Source organism: Nipponia nippon, unplaced genomic scaffold (genome assembly GCF_047370975.1).
Source record: "Nipponia nippon isolate SJK-2023a ecotype South Korea unplaced genomic scaffold, ASM4737097v1 scaffold_2, whole genome shotgun sequence".
In the NCBI taxonomy this organism is placed as follows: domain Eukaryota; kingdom Metazoa; phylum Chordata; class Aves; order Pelecaniformes; family Threskiornithidae; genus Nipponia; species Nipponia nippon.
The window spans coordinates 120149258-120169531 of record NW_028262336.1 but is presented as its reverse complement, the minus strand read 5'-3'; the positions used below and the strand labels follow the sequence as shown (position 1 = coordinate 120169531).

General features: G+C 37.8%; 1 protein-coding gene across 2 annotated transcripts in view; it reads right to left on the bottom strand.

Moving 5' to 3' along the window:
- The window catches only part of SLC36A4 (solute carrier family 36 member 4), a 127209-nt gene that overhangs the window by 15296 nt on the left and 91639 nt on the right, over nt 1–20274 (bottom strand). The window contains exon 11 of one of the 2 annotated variants that reach the window (XM_087757147.1): nt 18944–19043. The exons of the other annotated variant lie outside the window; for it this stretch is intronic. Within the exon in view, the coding sequence (XP_087613273.1) occupies nt 19036–19043 (8 nt within the window). The 3' untranslated portion in view covers nt 18944–19035. Of the gene's footprint in view, nt 1–18943; nt 19044–20274 lie in introns of those variants that run through there. 2 annotated transcript variants of the gene reach the window in all.

Genomic DNA, 20274 nt, shown 5'->3' with positions numbered 1-20274 from the left:
GGATGGACTACACACTGGAAAATTAACATTTTTGAAGTCTATCAGGAGACAAGCAGTGCAGCTGCCCTAAAGAAATGGTCAATGAAAGTGATTTTTAACACTGTAAAAGTATCAGAACAAGAGGATCTCTCAAACAGCTTACAAATCCCCCATGGTTGTAATGTTTGGGATTGTAGGTCCTCTAATTTTGTATCTCTCTCCATAAGCAAAGGGAAGGCACTGTATCCTTAGAAATAAAGCTTTTAATCTGTGCATAGGAAACCTGTTTTCAGCATGTTTCACTTGCACTGATCCATCTAGTAGCTTTGGGCATATCACTTCCCCTCCCCATGCCTTGGCTTCCTTATCTGCAAGATGGCAACAATAACAGTGAGTTCCTTTGTAAGGCATTTTGACAGTGATAGATAAAAACGATATGAAAATAATAAACTTCAGTATCATTGCAGTAGCTGTTAGAGCTTTAACACTTATGCTGGAACTCTGATAACAAAGAGCATTACTCTTAATTGTCCATGTGCCTACAAGAGAAATGGTAAATAAGGAACTGTTGGTCTCTTCTCCCTAGTAACAAGCGATAGGACAAGAAGAAACGGCCTCAAGCTGCACCAGGGGAGGTTTAGGTTGGATATAAGAAAAAATTTCTTCACAGAAAGGGTAGTCAGGCACTGGAACAGGCTGCCCAGGGAAGTGGTTGAGTCTCCATCCCTGGACGTATTTAAAAGACAGGTAGACTTGGTGCTCGAGGACATGGTTTAGTGGTGGACTTGGCAGTGATAGGTTAACGGTTGGACTCGATGATCTTAAGGGTCTTTTCCAACCTTAACGATTCTATGATTCTATGAACTGAGCTGGTGTTATGTGATCAGACACCTTTTTTGGCTATCCTCAAATGCTTTGCATTCTGTTTTAGGAATGGTTTTCTTCCTGTACCGAACTCTACCATAATCCTTTGGTAATGCTTTTAAGTGGACAGTGAAATGACTATATGTAAATATACTTTATAAAGCAGTATAGTATGGACGCCCACAGGATAAAAGGCAATACTAAATATCAAGCACAAGATATTACTGTACTATAATGCCATTCTTTAACTAGCAGGCATTACAACCACCGCTGCCAACATCCTTGGAAGTTTCAGTTACCTGAAGTAAAAACGATGTCTGCTGGTAGTGTTCCAAATAAAGATGCAGAAACCTGGCAAGTCAAGTAGGTATGCTACCAGTTATAGATCATCTGAGATGAGTGTGAAGCATGGTGCTGATGTCTACGCTACAGCTCTTTAACCATTATCTAACTTTCCACAGGAAAAAACCCAACAACTTTTTTTTCCCCAACAGTTACTGTTGAGTTAACATTTAAACTCAATCTCCCTTTCCTTCTCAAGGAAAAAAAGTCTCTAAAAAAGGTAAGATTTCAGATAAAAGTCACTACTTAAGCTTTAATTTAAATTAGGTATTAGGTTTTTACTTAGCAGTATAGTTAAACAATAAACGATTAAAGATAACAGGTTTTTCTTTTTTATGATATAAACTACTCTGTTACCCCAAAGTTCAATGTCAACATAAAAGGAGGTGTGAAAGGAGACACAGAACATAGGCATTAGCTTCAATTTACCTGTTTCAGCGCGGGCTCATATTAGATACAGCTTTCAAAGAACATTCTCCCTTGAACTTAGGAAAAAATACTGTGGTTCAGTACTGCAGGAGAAAAGGTTTTATGAGAGAACCCCACCCCCCTGAAGAACAGAAGCCAATTCAGGCAGTCCCTGAAAACCACCATGCTTCTCTTTCAATTAGCACTACCTATGTGACGGTGAATCCAAGGGATAGCATCACTCCCTGTAAAACCCTGGCCATCTGGGACAAAGGCCCAAAAAAGGAGCTGGTTTTCTGCTACACACATCCACAGGTGCTATCACAGTAAGTAGATGAGCGCCTGAAATCTCACTTCTCACGTGAGTCTCTTTGGGATCCTGAATTTCATCATCTCCACATTTATACCCCTTCCAGACCCTGAAACAAAGATCTATTTTGATGGTGCTTAGTATTTTCCTGTAGTGCTGAGTCCAGTGCAATGCCCACATCTCAGAGAAGCCAAGCTTGCCAGCCCATTTCCCAGGACAGTGCCAAGCATCAGGTCAGATAACAAACTGGGAAATAAGTATCACCTGCCCTCTTTTTAAACCCGTGTCAGAGAAAATATGAAATACAAAGGGTATAAGATCAAAACTATTCCCCAGCTGAGTCCCCTGATGTCCCAGGCTACATTAGTCATTGACATTTCACTAACAGATGCAACGCAAATGAAATTACACCACACATCTACTTACACAACATTGTAAGTGTGTGTGCCTCCACTTGGTCTCCTAAAACTTAAGAGAGTCCCTTATAGAACTGAATACCATCCTTACCAACAAGGTACCCTACCTCCATAGCTGAGCTACCTCTGTGGCCGAGTACCCTCACCACTGGAAGTCTGCGCTTTCCAATATTCTAATACGAATTTGTGTGATGTCAACTTCCAGACAAGTCACCTCTGCTGTCTGGTGTTGACAATTAAAGCTCTACCCACTATCAGAAGTCACTTAACTATTTCTTGGGTACAGATAATAAGCTGAACTTTGTAATCCTCCTTCGGTCAAGCATACTTTCCATCAACTTTTTTGTTGTATATTGTTATTAATATATGACACCCCTCTGCCTAAAAACCATTAGTACTATGTCCTTTCCTCAGACACAACACAGTGCTTTGAGCTCAGGTTCAACTAGTTAATTACCTTATTATCCCCCCTTTCTTCTTAGAATGCCATCTTCCCACAGCTGTATAAAACACTACTCAAAATGCCTGTGTGCTATGTATTCTTCATCATTTGTGTGCTGCTCTTTGTATTGCCTGTACATTCTGTCAGCTTTAATTCTAATTTTCAGACAATGGGCAAAAGCACCAACTAGTGTCACATCGAGTACTGATTCCACCAGATACCCTTTAAAAATAGCTTGACATCTGTATCTGGCCTCAACAACAGCTTCTTTATGAGATATCAGATAATCACTATTTAATTAACCTGAAATGGTTACTTTACAATGATTTTGGGTGATGAAAACCTAAATTTACATCTGTTTCTCTATAAATTATTTTTAAACTCATAATCCCATAGGAAAAAAAAAATCAGATTTATTTGGCAAGATCAGTTTTACATAAAACTATTTTGATTGCCAGCAATCATATATTCATCTTTTTCTTATTTGAGACCTCTCAAATAATATGTCTGTATTGCATAACTGTTAACACTTGTCACTTCCTAATAGCAATAAGTAAATTTCATTGTCACATCATTGCTAAGATTTATTTTACTTCTGATAAGCTCAAAATTAGCCATCTTAATTAGATCAACTAATAAAGCCAACAAAAAAATCTTCGAAGTATGTAATACCATCTTCATGCTTTGATAAAAATACTTGCATTAATTAAAATTTAATGGAATATTCTTGTGGAAATTATTAGGTACATTTGTTCTCTATGGTCTTTGTATTACTAAAAATAGTGTAAACTAACACAAAAAAGGTAATTACAGTATGTTTGAAATTCATCAAACCTCTAACTTTTTACTGTCAAAAAAATTGCTGCAATGACTTCACCGTTAGCTCTGGATCACACTATATTTATAATGTACTATTGAAATTTAATGTTTTGTTAAACAAAATTAAATTTGCAGGGTAACTATAGGAAAGAACTTATACTGGTTTTTATTCCCATAACGTTGATCTGGATGTTGGAGCACTGCTTTACTACCAACCTAAATTGAGGAAGCAGTTTATTCCTTGCCAAGAGCTTTCTAAATATTGATTTAAGGATGCAGTTATAACCATGGAGTTAGAATATTGATCTACCCATTGTCAGTATAAGAATCAATTTAGAAAACAAATGAATTATTAAGAACACAAAATTGCCACAAGTTTTGGCAATTAAAAGAGATGATACTGCTGTTTATAGATCAGATGGGAAAGAATTTCCTCTCATTAGTTTTCCTCTAAAGAAAAAGTCATGAAAGAAACAAGAAAAAGGAATTACGAAAATAGTCACAGGAGAACGGTAATATCATACTGTATCAGAATGGACAAAGAGGATTTTCCAACATAAGTAAAAGGACAAAAACATTATAGTAGATGTGGATTTAAGTAAAAAGGGCTTATAGTAAGGTAGATCAGTACTGACTGTTGCTTTTGGGGATAAACAAAAACTGATGATTGGATCAATCTTGAATGTAAACAGCATGTCACAGAAAATCATATTTTATAGGTTAATCATGGCTGAACACCACAGAGGACTGTGGAGGACTGTTAACATGGTCAGAAAACACAGTAAGTCAAAATTTTGCTCTCAGTCCCACCAGCAAATATCCATACCTCAGTGGTAATGCTCCGTATTTGTGTAAATGAAAGTTCAGCATGTACCCCATGGACTGAATTACCAGTACATTTACTGGCTAATTATACTTACTTATTAAAATATTTTATTTATTTTATAGAATGTATTTTAGAATCATAGAATCATTTAGGTTGGAAAGGACCTTTAAGCTCATCAAGTCCAACTGTTAACCTAACACTGCCAAGTCCACCACTAAACCATGTCCCTAGGCACCACATCTCCCCGTCTTTTAAATACCTCCAGGGATGGAGACTCAACCACTTCCCTGGGAAGCCTGTTCCAGTGCCTGACTACACTTTCAGTGAAGAAGTTCTTCCTAATATCCAACCTAAACATCCCCTGGTGCAGCCTGAAGCCGTTTCCTCTTGTCCTATCACTTGTTACTTGGGAGAAGAGACCGATCCCCACCTCACTACAACCTCCTTTCAGGTAGTTGTACAGAGCAATAAGGTCTCCCCTCAGCCTCCTCTTCTCCAGCCTAAACAACCCCAGCTCCCTCAGCCGCTCCTCATAAGACTTGTGCTCTAGACCCTTCACCAACTTCGTTGCCCTTCTTTGGACACGCTTCAGTACCTCAATGTCCTTCTTGTAGTGAGGGGCCCAAAACTGAACACAGTACTCGAGGTGTGGCCTCACCAGTGCCGAGTACAGGGGCACTATCACCTCCCTGGTCCTGCTGGCCACACTATTCCTGATACAAGCCAGGATGCCATTGTCCCTCTTGGCCACCTGAGCACACTGCTGGCTCATGTTCAGCTGGCTGTCAACCAACGCTCCCAGGTGTTTTTCTGCCAGGCAGCTCTCCAGCCACTCCTCCCCCAGCCTGTAGCGTTGCATGGGGTTGTTGTGACCCAAGTGCAGGACCCAGCACTGAGCCTTGTTGAACCTCATAGAATTGGCCTAGCCCACCGATCCAGCCTGTCCAGATCTCTCTGTACATTTAAGATTTCCTTCTTGAAGAATGCCCAGCCTTCCTGGACTCCTTTGCCCTTCAGGACTGCCTCCCATGGGACTCTCTCAACCAGGCTCCTAAACAGCCCAATGTCTGCCCTCCGGGAGTCCAAGGTGGCAGTTCTGCTGACCCTCTCCTTACTTCTCCAAGAATCAAAAACTATCATTTCATGATCGCTATGCCCAAGACGGCCTCCATCCATCACATCACCCACCAGGCCTTCTCTGTTCGCAAACAAGATGTCCAGTGGGCGCCTTCCCTAGTTGGCTCCCTCACCAGCTGTGTCAGGAAGTGTCTTCCACACACTCCAGGAATCTCCTAGACTGTTTCCTCTCTGCTGTATTTTATTTCCAGCAGACACCTGGGTAAGTTGAAGTCCCCTATGAGAACAAGGGCTAGCGATCATGAAACTTCTCCCAGCTGCTTATAGAATACTTCATCTGCCTCTTCATCCTAGCTGGGTGCTCTATAACAGACTCCCACCATATCTGTCTTGTTGGCCTTCCCCCTGATTCTTACCTATAAACACTCAACCCTATCATCACCATCCTTAAGCTTCTACATAAAATTTTATATAATTTGCATAAATCATATAATATTGATTATAGTTAATTATAAAAATAATACCTAGCTTCAGTTACTGTATGAAAAGCAAAAAGGTATAGCAAAAAAAATATGCACTTAAATGCACTTGAATGTGGACAGATTAGGCACACATTCAAGACTGGATTGCTCTTCCAGACTTGATCTCAGTGAGGTCTATGAGATCCTCTCCAAAAGACCCTGAAAGATCTATTACAAATGAAATGAAGAACAGTTCTTGTACTAAGGAATGCTCATATTTTATCCCTCCCTTTTGTTATCACAAGATATCTTACACACTCTCAAGGTAAGTGATTCTTTTTGGATGAGACAAAGCACTCGAAAATATAGTGTAAAAAAGAAAGTCCTTCAGTGAGGAGGAAGAGTAAATGACAAGGTCTTATCCATCCCTTCCCTTTATGGCATAAATTTAGCAAGTATATGCACATAAGCAGATCATACAGCCATTCATAAGCGTCTTACTTTTCAGAGTGAGGTGCAATATTCCCTGCAATAAGGCAGGGAAAGGAAAATCACATAAAAAGAAAACAAAACAGTAAAGTGAAAATGTAACACTGCAAGGATGTAATTCATTTAAATATGCTATACATTTTTTCTTAATTTTGCTCTGACATTTTAAGGCTGTATACCTTCATTAAGACAAGTGATCTTTAAAGTCCTAACTGTGCAGCAGGCTGGTGAAGTCATTATAATGAAGTCACAGAGGATTTCATTCTCATACAGTTCCATATGTATCTCCAGACTTAAAGTTAACTTTGCTGCCCATTATGCATGGTAAGGGTAGAGGAAACAAAACAAAATAGAATTTTAAAAATTGTTAATTTTGACTGACGTCAGTTCAGAAGACACAACAAACTGCTAGCAGCCAGCAATTCCTTTTCAATCCTTGATAAAACAAGACAGACATTTGAAAGCCTGTTGTGAGGATCAGCTTATCAAGCCACTAATCATGAATAACGCTAAGGCATCATTAATATTTTAGCTTTTATGCCTTTTTGAAGCACTAGCAAAAAAAAAATGCCTGGAGTGACTAATTCCAGCTATGAAGTAATTTTTTATGAAACAATTTAAAGCAAAGCAATGTTTCACTTTCATTGAAAAGAAAAAGAAGCACTAGGATGCCGGTATACAAACTGGCAGAAAAGTTATACTTTGATGGCTCTGAGTATTTTCTTTATTGCTAATTGTTTTCAATATACAGCGAAAAAACTCTCAAATATTTTCAAGAAACGCTTTCGCTACCTTTATCCTTTGCAATCTTCAAAAGTTTTACTTGCAATCTGCCTATCATTTCTAGCATCTTGAAAGAAAAACTGCACATTTGGCTCTCTGCGCAACAATCTATCTATGCATGAGCAAAAATGTTTTTCTTCATCTATAAATTAGGAAATAATTTTGAAAATAAAGGGCTTTCTGATTAGAAGTCTGCATTCAGGACCTCCTGCTAGTTGCAACTCAACCTCAGCAGCAGATGTCCTGCTGGGGCTCATTTCAAGAGCCTTCCAATCAATTGGTGAATTTTTTTCATTCAGCATACATTAAATGTGGTATTTCACTATTCAGATTTTAAATGCTCTCTCATGCTAACCTAGCAATACAGATGGGGAAGAACAGTTTTCCCTCCTTTTTACATGAGCTCACCCAAGACTGCAGTCAATTGGAGATGCTGACTGCACTTCCCCCTGCCTTCCCTGGGAAAGCAGAGTTTTCTCTCTACCAAGTAGTACTGCTAAAGAAATGCAATCACTTTGACTCCCTGTCACTCTTAAATTTTGATAAAATCTTACCTAAATGCCCCTTGTTGGTTGAGTGATAACCAGAGTGCCACACACACGTAACACATAGAAGCGTGTGTCAATTCTCCAGTGAACCCTCTGCATGGGCAGAGTCCATAGCAGGGAATTCACTGGACCACAATTTGCCTCTACTAGAACCTCAGTTGAGATTCTTGCTGGTCTACTGTTAGATAGGAAAAATAATTACCACTAAAAAAATTAAAACAAAATGTCAATGATTTGCAAACCAAAAATGCACCCAGATATGTTAAGCTGAGTCATTTCCTTCTTGCCCAGTAGTCAGTTTTTTCCACGTGCTGCATTTGTGGCTGACATTAAAACGTGCACATCATTGCTTGAAACATTTTACTCATCAGTTTGCTCTACTAGTTAGATCATTTTCTTCTTCAAGCTTATTGTGAGGACAGCATATACAAAGAGAAATGAAATCCCATAGACCATAGCTGGGTCATGGTTGCCTTTTTGTCTTGTTTCCTTGTTTGAGTTAGAACGCAATACTCCAAAGCAGAAGTGGCTTCTGTATATAAGTTGCAAAGACTGATAATAACATCTTTTAGCATTTTGCTCCATATTTTACATAAATTCCCGAAGGGAAACAAACACTTCCAATGTTTTTGACAATAATTTTCAGTTTCCTTTCCTCGTAGAATTACTTTGCTCCCCAGCTGTATTCATTCCCTTGCTTAGTAGCATGCTTGATAGGTCTTATTTATAGCATATATCTGAAAACAACTTGGAATTGTATCTAAATGACTTTCAAAATTATACTAACATCATAAGTCTCTGTATTAAGTATGGTCAATTAGTCAGAGGAACTTATGTGAGCAAATACTGCTTAGCTGGTTTTGCTGAATTTTTTGTACCTACCTTTTCCCAAAGCTGAACTACCCCTTAACTAAAACGTTTATCTTTACTGAGCCAGCTCCTCAGCAGGATAGGACAATGTTCCAACTTACTAATTAGCCTGCATGTCTCTACTGGCTACATAAATGTCCTGTCTGCAAAGAGGAACATTAATTAAGGGACTCACTGGCTATCCCATCCTTCTTTTAAGCCAGAGCCACAGGGAAAACCACTTGGCCAAACACTCATGTCACTGCAGGCTGACCGGATACCACTGAAGTTACAGATACAGCTTTGTACGAAAGGGAGAACAATTAGTGATAAATCCCAATGGAATGAGGGAGAAGTATGAAAGTTAGGCTTCCCTTTCCTTAAGCCATGTTCGTAAGGGGAGGCTGCAAGAAATACAGATCAACTCAGCAGCACAACTGTCGGACAGGGTAAAGATGCAGGAGACAAACCAGCCCTAGGCAGAGTCCTTATGCCTAAAATTCCTGGGACTTTACCGAGTAACAACTTCAAACTTCATTTTCTGCTATACAGAGAAATAAAAATAACTAACTAAATAAATAGAAACCCCATAAATGTTAAGAGAGCTTAAAAAAGTAGACTTATTTCATTTAGTGCTCTAAAACAGACAAGTCATCCTATGGGTGACAGACTCCTTACTCTTTTGCTGTAAACTGGCTTCCACAAAGAGACAGGCACATTCTGTGAAAATCCATTTTCAGTCATAAAGGTAAATGATTTTTTAAGAATTTCTGAGATGTAAGCTGTAATCTCCCACTGAAAGGACAGTGAACCAGCAATACACTGAGAATTAGTAACAATGTAAAACAAAACAAAACCAAACCTAAAGGAGGGCTTCTGCCATGATAAAAGCAATCACTTCAGCTGGCTGCTCAAACACTAACAGAAAGAGATTAATAAGGGATTACTATGTAAGTTATATTACCACAATGATATCTTTATCTTCAGAATACAGTTCTTTCATTCTTTTATTGGCTCTTCCTTTCCATTATTATGGTGATTTTATCCTTATTCATCCTAGTTTAATTTTCTTCAAATATTAGCCCTTAAAAATCTTCTTCAAAACCTCTTAATTAGAAAACTGAAGTCTTCTGTTTTCATCTTTAACTCCCATACCAATACCAGTTCAGCACAAGTTCCTCCTGAGGTATGTGCTAAACATCGCCAAAAAGTTTTTGCCCCAGAATGGCTTTAACCTTTGCTACAACGTTTACGATGTTTTCTCTAATTAATGACAACTTACTGTTGTACAATTACTAACTTATAACTTTGGTAGATTTAAAAAACAACAACAACCCCAAACCAAAAACTCACCACCCCAAAATCACAAACCAACAGATTCTGTATGGTTTTCCCCACTTGGTCTTTAGAAAACCCAAAAGTTTCTAGAAAAGCACAAGTACCCAGCACACCTTTAACTAGAACAGAAGCCTCAGACCCGCAACGCCTAACCTACAGGTTAGGCTGAGCAAGTAACTTGGGAGCAAGACCCAGTAATACTATGGCAAAAGGGCTACTACACTCATGGGAGCTGCACATAAAATTGCAAGTCAGGACAGAAAAAATACGTTACTTCTGCACACAACATGACTGGGAAAGGGGGAAGTGGGCACAAAAGAGTTCTGTCAACTAATTAAATCTGGTACAAACAAAACCGACAGCAAGAAGCCAAGGCCAGATATATCCGGAAAATACTTCATAGTACAGTATCTCCATCTTCTCTTCAGTTTAAGACTGCATGCTAGTCTAAGAATGAAGTGTAACACAAATTACTAAAACTAAAAAAAAAAAAAAAAAACCAAAACCAATTCATCAGCCAGTGTTACTCATGAATTCAGACTGATCAACTAACGGTCTCTTCTGGCGTAATGTCTAGGGACAGGAATGCAAAGGGATGAAAATCAAGGGATGAAAATAAGTCAGAACTTGAGCTTTTAAGAGAAAAAGATCAGTATCTATTAAGAATAAACAAAACCAGATAAATAAAACAGAAATAAAACTTCATGTTTTTGAAGCCATTAACTTTTGACTTTCCTGAATTGTGAGTGTTCATACCTGCAGCCAGACATTCCCTAAAATAAAGTTAACTTTGTGGTAAAAGCGGTATTTTTTATTAGACTAGCTGCTGTAGCTGGAGAAAGCAGGAAAGTTTGGAGGATTAGAATCCCTCTGCCAAGGGACAAATGATGACAAAGTCCAATTTGGAACTCGAGCTACATAATTGACAACAGTAACTGGACAACCTTTAAAGAATTTACTCCCAGAAGCTTCAGTTTATTTTTCTACATAAATAAAAATATTAAAATTTGAGACATCCCCCCATTCTATAGGCAAGTTAGGTAAACAGACCACGCTAGAACTTCTGTTCACTACGGGACCAAGTTTAGCCTTTTTTCCTGGACCAAGTGAGGAGTTCAGCAATTCTTTCCCTGAAGGACAATACACTGATCATCCTTCAGAAGAGATTTTCCGATTCTTCATCACCAAGATGAAGAGTAGCTTTCATCCACACAGCATTTCAGAAGGGATGATACGACGTTCTTACTCAACTCCTTGAAAAGTTAGTAGATGGTTGAAGAAGTGATTATCGTAGCTCTACAGAAACTCTGCAGTCCCATCAGATTTGTCCACAGGCTGTGACCTAATGGCCCAGGCTTTAATAAAAGGACTAATGGGGCACACAATTACTCAAAAGCTACGTCATGGGCAGACTTTAAAGGTTCTTAATAAAAAGGGCTGGGGTCCCAAGCAGGAATCTCAACAGAAAACCACATTAGCTACTTACTGAAAGTGATTTGGCATCTTATTCTTCATTTGTAACACTGCAAATAAAATTACAACTTTTCAACAGGAAACGTAGATAAAACATACCTATTTTTACGGACTAAATCATCAGTACATTAATCTTTAAACAGGTTATAAAAGTTGCACTAGGCTTCTAACATAGCAGCCTAATTTCCAAAGGGAGATACACCCACTCAAGTTACAGGTGGGCAACAGCGTCTTTGTTGGCTGCTGCAAGAAACTAAAATTAAAATGAAATGCATTACCGCAAGGTGCAAACTGGCACTGTGGATAGTTTTCTGTATAAAGTACAATCTCTGCCTGTAATTTAAAAATGTATGAAGCAACATACAATTAAGGAATGGAAAAAACCTCACCGTCAAAGACATTTTGGCAAACAGAGCTTAGGACTCTTAATTACTCATGGGCTGCATTATTCTGTCTACAATCAGGTGATACGTTCTCTCTTTGTCTCTCTCTATGATGTCAAAAAGGAGTAAATAAATTCCAGCTTTTTTTGCAATCTTGTTATTGAATTTACTAAATAAAGTACTTCTAAGTAAAATAAAACAATTTTTACTCTAACTTTTCTCTTGAAGTTAATAAATTACATTTTTAAAAAGTCTTTGACAAGACAGCTTAAATTTTCAGAAAAAAATCTTCAGAAGAAAATTTAAGGGAATGTGATAAAAAAAACATGGTTTAATTTCCTCCCTAGATAATATGCAATCAAAAGAAGCAGCGAGGAGAAAGCATCTGAGGGGGAGTTGCAGAGGCAGCAAGATGATGCACCCAGTGAGCCTGTCAAGAGCGCTGTATCATCCAGTTCTATTGCAGTTTAAATGGCTTTCTGCTCACATTCTCTCAATGTTGGTAGAGACATATTTCACTTTTTCATTTGAACAGACACCACTTCTAACGCTGTCAGATTTGTCACTCTCAGTTCAATATACTGGGAAAAAATATATCAAGTTCAATATATCAAGGAAAGAAAATATCAGAGTGATAATGAATGCAATAATAAGGTAAGACACTGTGATTATTAATACTTGGGTATCTATAATATCCTATGGCAGAAATTCACTGTGCTAAATGTCATATAAAACCACTATCAACGTTATTTCATACAGCTCTATTTCCTTCCAGAAAATCTCTTATGCCTTCAGGTGAACGAGAATCTCACTTTTGACTTCAGCGCAATTTTCTTGTAAATAGATATCAGCAGAAAAACATGGAAAGGCTGCAAGAAAGACGTAATTTTATTTTTAATCCTACCATAGAATAAAATTGATGCAGAATCATGCTGGTTTTTACAAGCTGCTTTATACCTATTACAGAGAAGTCCTTGCCCTGTAGTATTTATAATCAAACAAAAAGCTAAACATAAGATGCAGTAGTTGCACATCAGGACAAAAATAGCTGCCTACTTCAATGTTAAGTATTTTTATATTTTGTTAAACTTGTATTATAGTGTCAGAAATAAAAAGGTAGTCTGCTCCACATTATTGTTCAACTGCCCACAAAATTGTACACTAAAAATGAAACCTTTCAGAAATGACATTGAAAAAGATCCAAAACAATTTCATTTCTCCATTCACGAAAACAAAAATAAATTTAAAGAAAATCTTTTCCTGTCTAATACTACAGTTTAAAATGGTATAAAAGAGAAACTTCTGAAATTTAGTGGTGTTGCTGGAGACCCATACTTTCAGAAAATCTCTGCTTCAGTTAAGTACAGAGGAGCAGCCTGAAATGCTCGACAAGCTGTAATCAACATCGTAGCACTGCTTAGTTATGTCTTAACTAAGCAATGTGTGATGTAGCAGCTGCAGAATGGTGACAAACACTATCCAAATAAGCATGCTTTTTACACCAGAAATGCTGGCACAGTAACTTTGTAAAAATAGTATAGTAGAACTTGGATGGTCTGGCTGTTACTCAGGCTTATACCAGATTAAACACAGAAAAAAGGAATGACCGCTATCAATGTGAAGCCCAGGAAGTTTGTTTGATTTTCTTCTAAAATTTCATTCAATATTTAGTTATCGGTTTGAGGATTACCTTAGGGATGAGACTTATCCTGCCTCTTCTGCTCCTCTGCTGACTATGCTGAATTTCAACTCAAGTAACTATCCAGTTTGTACCCTAAAAGAAGTTTGCCTAAGCACCATTGCTAATACACGTAACACTGTCACCCATGTCCAAGAGAGATTTGCTTCTGAACATTAAGGAGTGAGAGACAATGTGTTTGTTTTCTCGACAGATACATATTCAGAAGTTCTAAAAGCTTTGAAACTGTTTTTATTAAGTACTTTCACTTGTGTCAAATGAATAAATAAAAGTAATGCAAATAAATTTCAAGGCCACAGCCCTTCACGATCATGTAAGTATGTTGTATTTTACAGCCGTTCTGGAATTAACTAAATACTTCATGGTACTGGATATTAAATACTGTAAATTTTAGCCAGTTTCCTGTTACCTTACCACATTCTTGTACAGACTGGACTATTCATGGCTGACCTCACTCAGTTCTGCTAACAAAAAAAAAAACTATGGGATGAAATCCAAAGCAGTTAGTATGACCTTAGAACGCTCAGCAGTTTGCATTGATAGTTGTTTGAAGGGATATTTTAAATAAAAAATTCAAATACTACTGACTTCTGAGGAAATTTGACTAAAATTACTACTTCGGAGCCGGCCCAGACATATACCGAACTGCAGAAAGACTAACTGAAATCAATGCAACATGACTTCATCCTCCATATTTGCTGTGGCCAAATTTTCGAACTCAGGTCCTCAAAAATATTCAATATTAAATCTCCCCAGTATTGTATCTCTGCATTATGGCAGCTAAATAAGCAGACTGCTTTCCTCACAGCCTGATCACCTGTAGTTGCATAAGATAAACTAATGAAATAAATCTTACTGGCACACTGCACAAAAATATTAGCTGTTTAAATCTGAACATCAGAGTGTTTTCATACAGTCAAAGCTAAATACCACTTAGGCACCTCATGAAATCATAAATTGCTTCCTACAGAGCAACTGAAATTCAAAATGACTTACAGGTATTAGCACAAGGATAATTGAAGACAAGTGTCTGAATGACAGCATTTAACCTAAGTGTCAGACACAGAGCAGCATGACTTGAAGAACAAAAAAAAAAATCCTCAGGGATTTGGAATACACTAGGATAGAAAGAGAAAAAACATCAGGAAAAACCTGTCTCATCAGCATCTAAACTTTCTCAAATGTTTTCAATATTTGAAGTTTTTAGATCTTACTTGTGGAGATCAAATTTTAAGTTCTATTTCCCCAGTTCTACAGAGTTGAATCTTTGGCTGCGGCCAAGAAGTGAACAGGTACATGAAGGTACTTTAACATCCCATTCAGCATTAATAAAGTCAACACTTGAATGCTAAAGTACGTTTCTTGTATCTATGTTACAAAAAGGGTCCTGTAAAACTGGAGACGGTGAAAATTGGAACAGCAGAGTTTAATAACATGCAGATCAGAAAGAAAAACAGGTGATGGGAACAATCTGAAAACTCATCTGATTAGTCTGTACTGGGAGAAGAGATAATGTAGAAATATAGTTTGATTTTGTGCAGGATGGTGTTTCAACGATTCAGTGACTAAAAGCCAGACAAAAGCGGACAGGAAGCGAAAAATAAAGCTTGACAAACCTATCTGGTTCATAAGCCTTTGCTTAAAATGAAAGAATATTGCATCTTACTCTGATAGACTTTTGTGACTTTGATTTGGGTTAAAATATCAATCCCATTCAATGAAAGATATTTCAATAAATGTGAAATACTTCTAACAGAAGACAAAAATCCTACCTATGTTAGCTGTACCAGGGACAGATGAAGAGACCCTAAACTGTAGGAGTTCAAAATAAAGCAAGGACTATGTTCTGCATCCTTATTGTACAGATGCATTTTTAAGGCTCTGGTCTTGAAAAGCAAAATATGGAAGAATTAGTGCTGTTGATTTCACTGCCCTAGTGGCCTATTAATGAGAGTGGAAGCTCTTACTTGAAATCTTTAATATAAATGCTTTTCACAATCTTTGGCAACTAGAAGACTATGTAGGCATAAATAATGGGTATGACATTATACAAAGGTATATATTTGTATATATAGAAAGTAATATGCTCTTTAGATAATAGGAAGGATTAAGACTGTACAGGCAACCTTGATTTCGTGATTTCTTGATGGCAAAACTAAGGAATTGTACAGGTTAACACAATTTGAGACCAGACTTGAATACAAAACTGCATGCTACATATTGAATATGCTTGACGTTTTAAAAATAATGGCATAGAAATCCATTCAATTTTTTAGCATTCATGCTATCATGGACATACAAAAACCATATCGGCTGCGAATGTTTGGGATCATCCATACAAATTTATTTAATCAACAGAAAAAAGGCTGGACAACAACACTAACAAGAAAAAGCATTATTCTTAAGTTTTATTTGAGAGTATTTTGATAAATGTACATTTTCTAGTTGCTGGATGTGATTAAAACATAAAAGCCCCATATTTAACACATTTTTCATTTTCCCTCCTCTTTGTTTCAACAACAACAAAAAAAATCACATACCCTATTTTCAGCTTAAGTAAGCATCTATACTGACAGACCCTGTCATCACACTCAGGTGTTTTCTGCTCACACTAGCTTTAAATAACTTTCTCGTCAACCTTAAAAAGTTTAACAGTATTTATTTCACGGGCACAGTTTAAATGCAGAATTTCCATGTAGTTTGTTTTAACTGGAATGGTAAAGACATTCAGTTAAAAAGAAGCAGAGTAAACAGCAGGGAGAAACTCAAACCCACTGCCTTTAAAAAACCATGCCACAAACTTGTGCTTTACTTGCTGTAAGTCACTACTTCAAATGTTTCAACCAATATTTGTGAGTCTTTTCTCTAAACTGGCTTAGGGAAGAAATCTATTTACCACCTTCCACTGCAATTATCTTGCAACCTGTCAATGCGATGCAAACGCTTTTGTTAAAGCTACATATTACACAAACCACCAAGTGCTCCACAAGGCTAGGCGTATCATTGAAACTCCTCCAATTTCTCCAGTTGAGGTCAGCATAAAAGTCAATACATAGCCTTAAGCTTTCCCTTAGGCATGATAATTCTGCCACTGACCCACAGAAATCCTGACAGTTCGTCAAACAAAATTAAGAGATGAAGCCTAGAAGGAATGGCCAACTGTGCTTCAAAACAAACTTTTGGATTGAAAAATGCTATCCATGACACCACAATCCTTTTTTTCTGTATCACAATTCTCTGCTTTCCTCCAGGAAGAGTCAGAACTACTGCTAACTATGGACAGGGACTGCCCCTTCATGCAGCCAGTTTCCTTTCCTTTTCTATTTTCTTAATCTAGCCATCACAAATGGCAGCCAAGACATTACATGGTGTTCTAAGGTCAATCAAGACAATACCATAGTTGTAGTCTATTTCTAAGGACCACAGGTAAACTCTCACCTGAATTATAACTAAGTACATTTAAGAACTGCTACCACTAAATCCTGTCCCCCAACACAGTCTGTCCCACAGGATTGCCAAATGACCAGCACCAGGAAGGCACAAAAATCCTTCAGAGGTCCACCAGATATTTGCAATAGGTTTTGCCTTCCATGAGTACCTTGAGAAGCCAGTGCTTAAGGGCAACCAGGGATTCTCTGGTGATCCTCTGGTGATCTGAGTGCAAGAGGAATGAAGTTTCCACCACATTTTCCAATGCAGCTGGAAGCCTCGTGAAGAATTCAATTTAAACCGATGCAGTGGTTATTAATATGCAAATACACGTGTGTTCCCTCAGGATGTCACAATTCTGTTGTTTTTTTTTTCTCAATAGGAACATGCTGGATATGAAACATACTGAATCTATTTCTGTTTATCATTTTGTTCTTCTACAAAAGCAACCCAAGAAGCGTCTCTGCTTTCAGAAGTGGTATTTGTTGGCGTGCCTCAGTCACAGATCACAGAGTTCTCTGTAATTATTTCTGCAATAATGTGATGAAATTATTTTCCAAAGGCATTTCCAATGTTCAGCAAGACAAACTACCCTCTTGTGTTTTTGTCAGTACCATCTGACAAAACCCAGTAATTTTAAAAAGAATTAAAATGGGAACACTTTACTAGAAAAGGGAAAATGGCAGAATTGACTCTTCATGCAATGAAAAGTGGACCACATTAAGATCTGGTCACACTAAGAAAGCATAAGATGAAAGGAAAGAAGTTTTCACATGCCTGTACTGGGCTGAATTTCAAAGACCGAATCATCCTCAAGAAGCACCTATACATACTATCTGCCTCATTATCAGATATTTAGAAAACACGAAACATGCTTACATAGAGAAAACAACCTAGGGAATGCTTTAGACGTATTTTTAAAATGAAATGTTTGTGTGTTTTTCTTTTCTGTCATGTATTTTACTTCACTAATTATTATTTGTTTCTCAAACTTTTTGCTGCAACCATGACTTTGGCCAAGTACACATGAGAGACGACAGCCCTCAGAGCAGAAGTCAGCCCCTCTAGGATTCAAAGTTGCATTCATCCCTTCCAAAAGAAGCTGACGGGCACTGAGGCTCCTAATTTTAGCATGAAAGGTAGGTGTCTGGAGTTGTGCTGAATGAGTCTGGTCTTGTGATTTAAACTAGATAGGGTAGATCTGTGTGGCTTGGGAAAAAAAATAAGCTAAAATGTTATGCAGTTCTAACAGACACCAAAACAGCAAATTTTGAAAAGTTTTGAAGTCTGCAATTTTGAGTCTTCCCTGAACGATAACAGGCAACTCATCAGGAAGCTGTAACCTTTTTCGGTAGTGAAAAGATTCCCAGTTTACTCTTGCAACACCATTTCCATTGCCTACATAAACAGGAACTAACGGGTTCAGCTCTAAGGCTGATTTTTGCCTATCTAGGTCTCAAGGCAACAGGAACCAGCAGTCAAAGGAAAAAAAATGCTATGGAAAGGGCAAAGCTTTACCCTCCTCAACAGGATGGGAGAAACAGAAAGAGCAGCCTAGAGCAGAGCGGGACGATGGAGCTCCAGGTCCTGGTTAATGGCACAGGAAGGTACACACAGCGTACACCCGCTCTTCACTGCTAGGAACTACTCAGAAACTATAAGTATTTGTAAAACATGGCAGACTTGATTCCAACAGCTGCAACCACTCCGTGAGAGCCAAGTCCTTTTATCACCTCTGCTGTTCAGTGCATGTATTGATTTTACAAACATTTCCAAATGACTGCAAAGCTGAAGGATTCCATCTATATGGTTGGCTAAGGGTGGATGCTCCAATTTTGCTGAATAACCTCACAGTAATAACAAAAAAAAAAAAAGAATAGAGAAAGAAATTTCCTCCTTCCTCTCTTACAGATATCAGGAACTAAACTATGAAATCCACATTCAAACATCTGCTGCATGTCAGAAATGCCAATCACCAAACAACCACCACTTTTCTTCAGTTACATTTGTTGGGTGGCTCAGCACTTCAGAAAATCAGGTAACTCTCTAGATCTCGGCTGTATTACTTGTAGGCTTTCATTCCTTAAAATGTTGTCCATCTTATAAACCTAGACAATAAATACAGAAATACAAAAGAAATTATCATTTAGACACATTCTACCATGTTAAGTACTTACTATTTGGCTGGCCATAAATATAAAAACTTTTTATGTTTATATGATGAGTTCACCATTATAACAGAAAAGGAGTTTTAGGAACACTTAAATGCATTTTAAAATTGTATTTTTAGATCCAAAGGACGTACATCTGCATAGCTCATGAACATACTGGTGTGCGTTTGATAAAGGGCCACAAAGATGAGGAGAGCGTTGGAGCATTTTTCATCAGAAGAGAGGCTGAGAGAGCAGGCTGTTCAGCCTGGAGAAGAGACGTCTCGGGGGATCTTGTCATTGCGTACAGATACCTGATGGAGCAGGCGTCTTCACAGTGGTGCCCAGTGACAGGACAAGAGGCAATGGGCACAAATTGAAATACAAGAATTTCTGTTTGAACATGAGAAAAAACATCTTCACTGTGAGGGTGGTCAAACACCAGAACAGGTCACCCAGAGCAGATGATCTCCATCAGTGCCTTCCCACCTCACCTGTTCTGTGATTCTAGATTTGCTTTCACGATTTGGAAGATTATTTTGTCATTTACTTGTATAATGGAACTGCTTATATACAGGTGCCATACATATCAGTTTTTCCAGATTTTTGCTCTCCACCCCCTCTCCCCTTGTTGAAAATAACGTCTGGAAAGGGGCATAAAATAACAGACACACTGTATACACATACATATGAACACTTGGAAGATCAATATTTTCAAAAGAAAAAAAAACGTATCAGCTTAGAATAACAATAATTTGGCCATATGAAGCACAGAGTTGCACAGACAGATTAGAAGACCACAAGTAATTTAAATGGTAATATTGAACACAAAGTAAAACAGCATAAAGGTTGACTTCATAAAGCCTAAACTGAAGAGCACAAGAAGTACTTGCATTAACTTGGTAATATAAGCATTTACCTTTTCCAGTGTGACATTGTAGCTAATGAAGGTTTAACGGGCTGTGTGTTTTCTCTAACCTGATTTTTGAATACTTATAAAATAAACTGAGTGAAAGGAATTTAACATACTGGAATCATGGCTTTTACACCACATTAGAAGACTTGAAAAACTTGTATGGTTGTAACATGTGTGCAATTCTGAAAGGCAGACACTGTAAATACCAACATTATTAACAACATAAAAATCCCTATTTTATACGATCCTAGACACCCCTATGCCTAATTATGT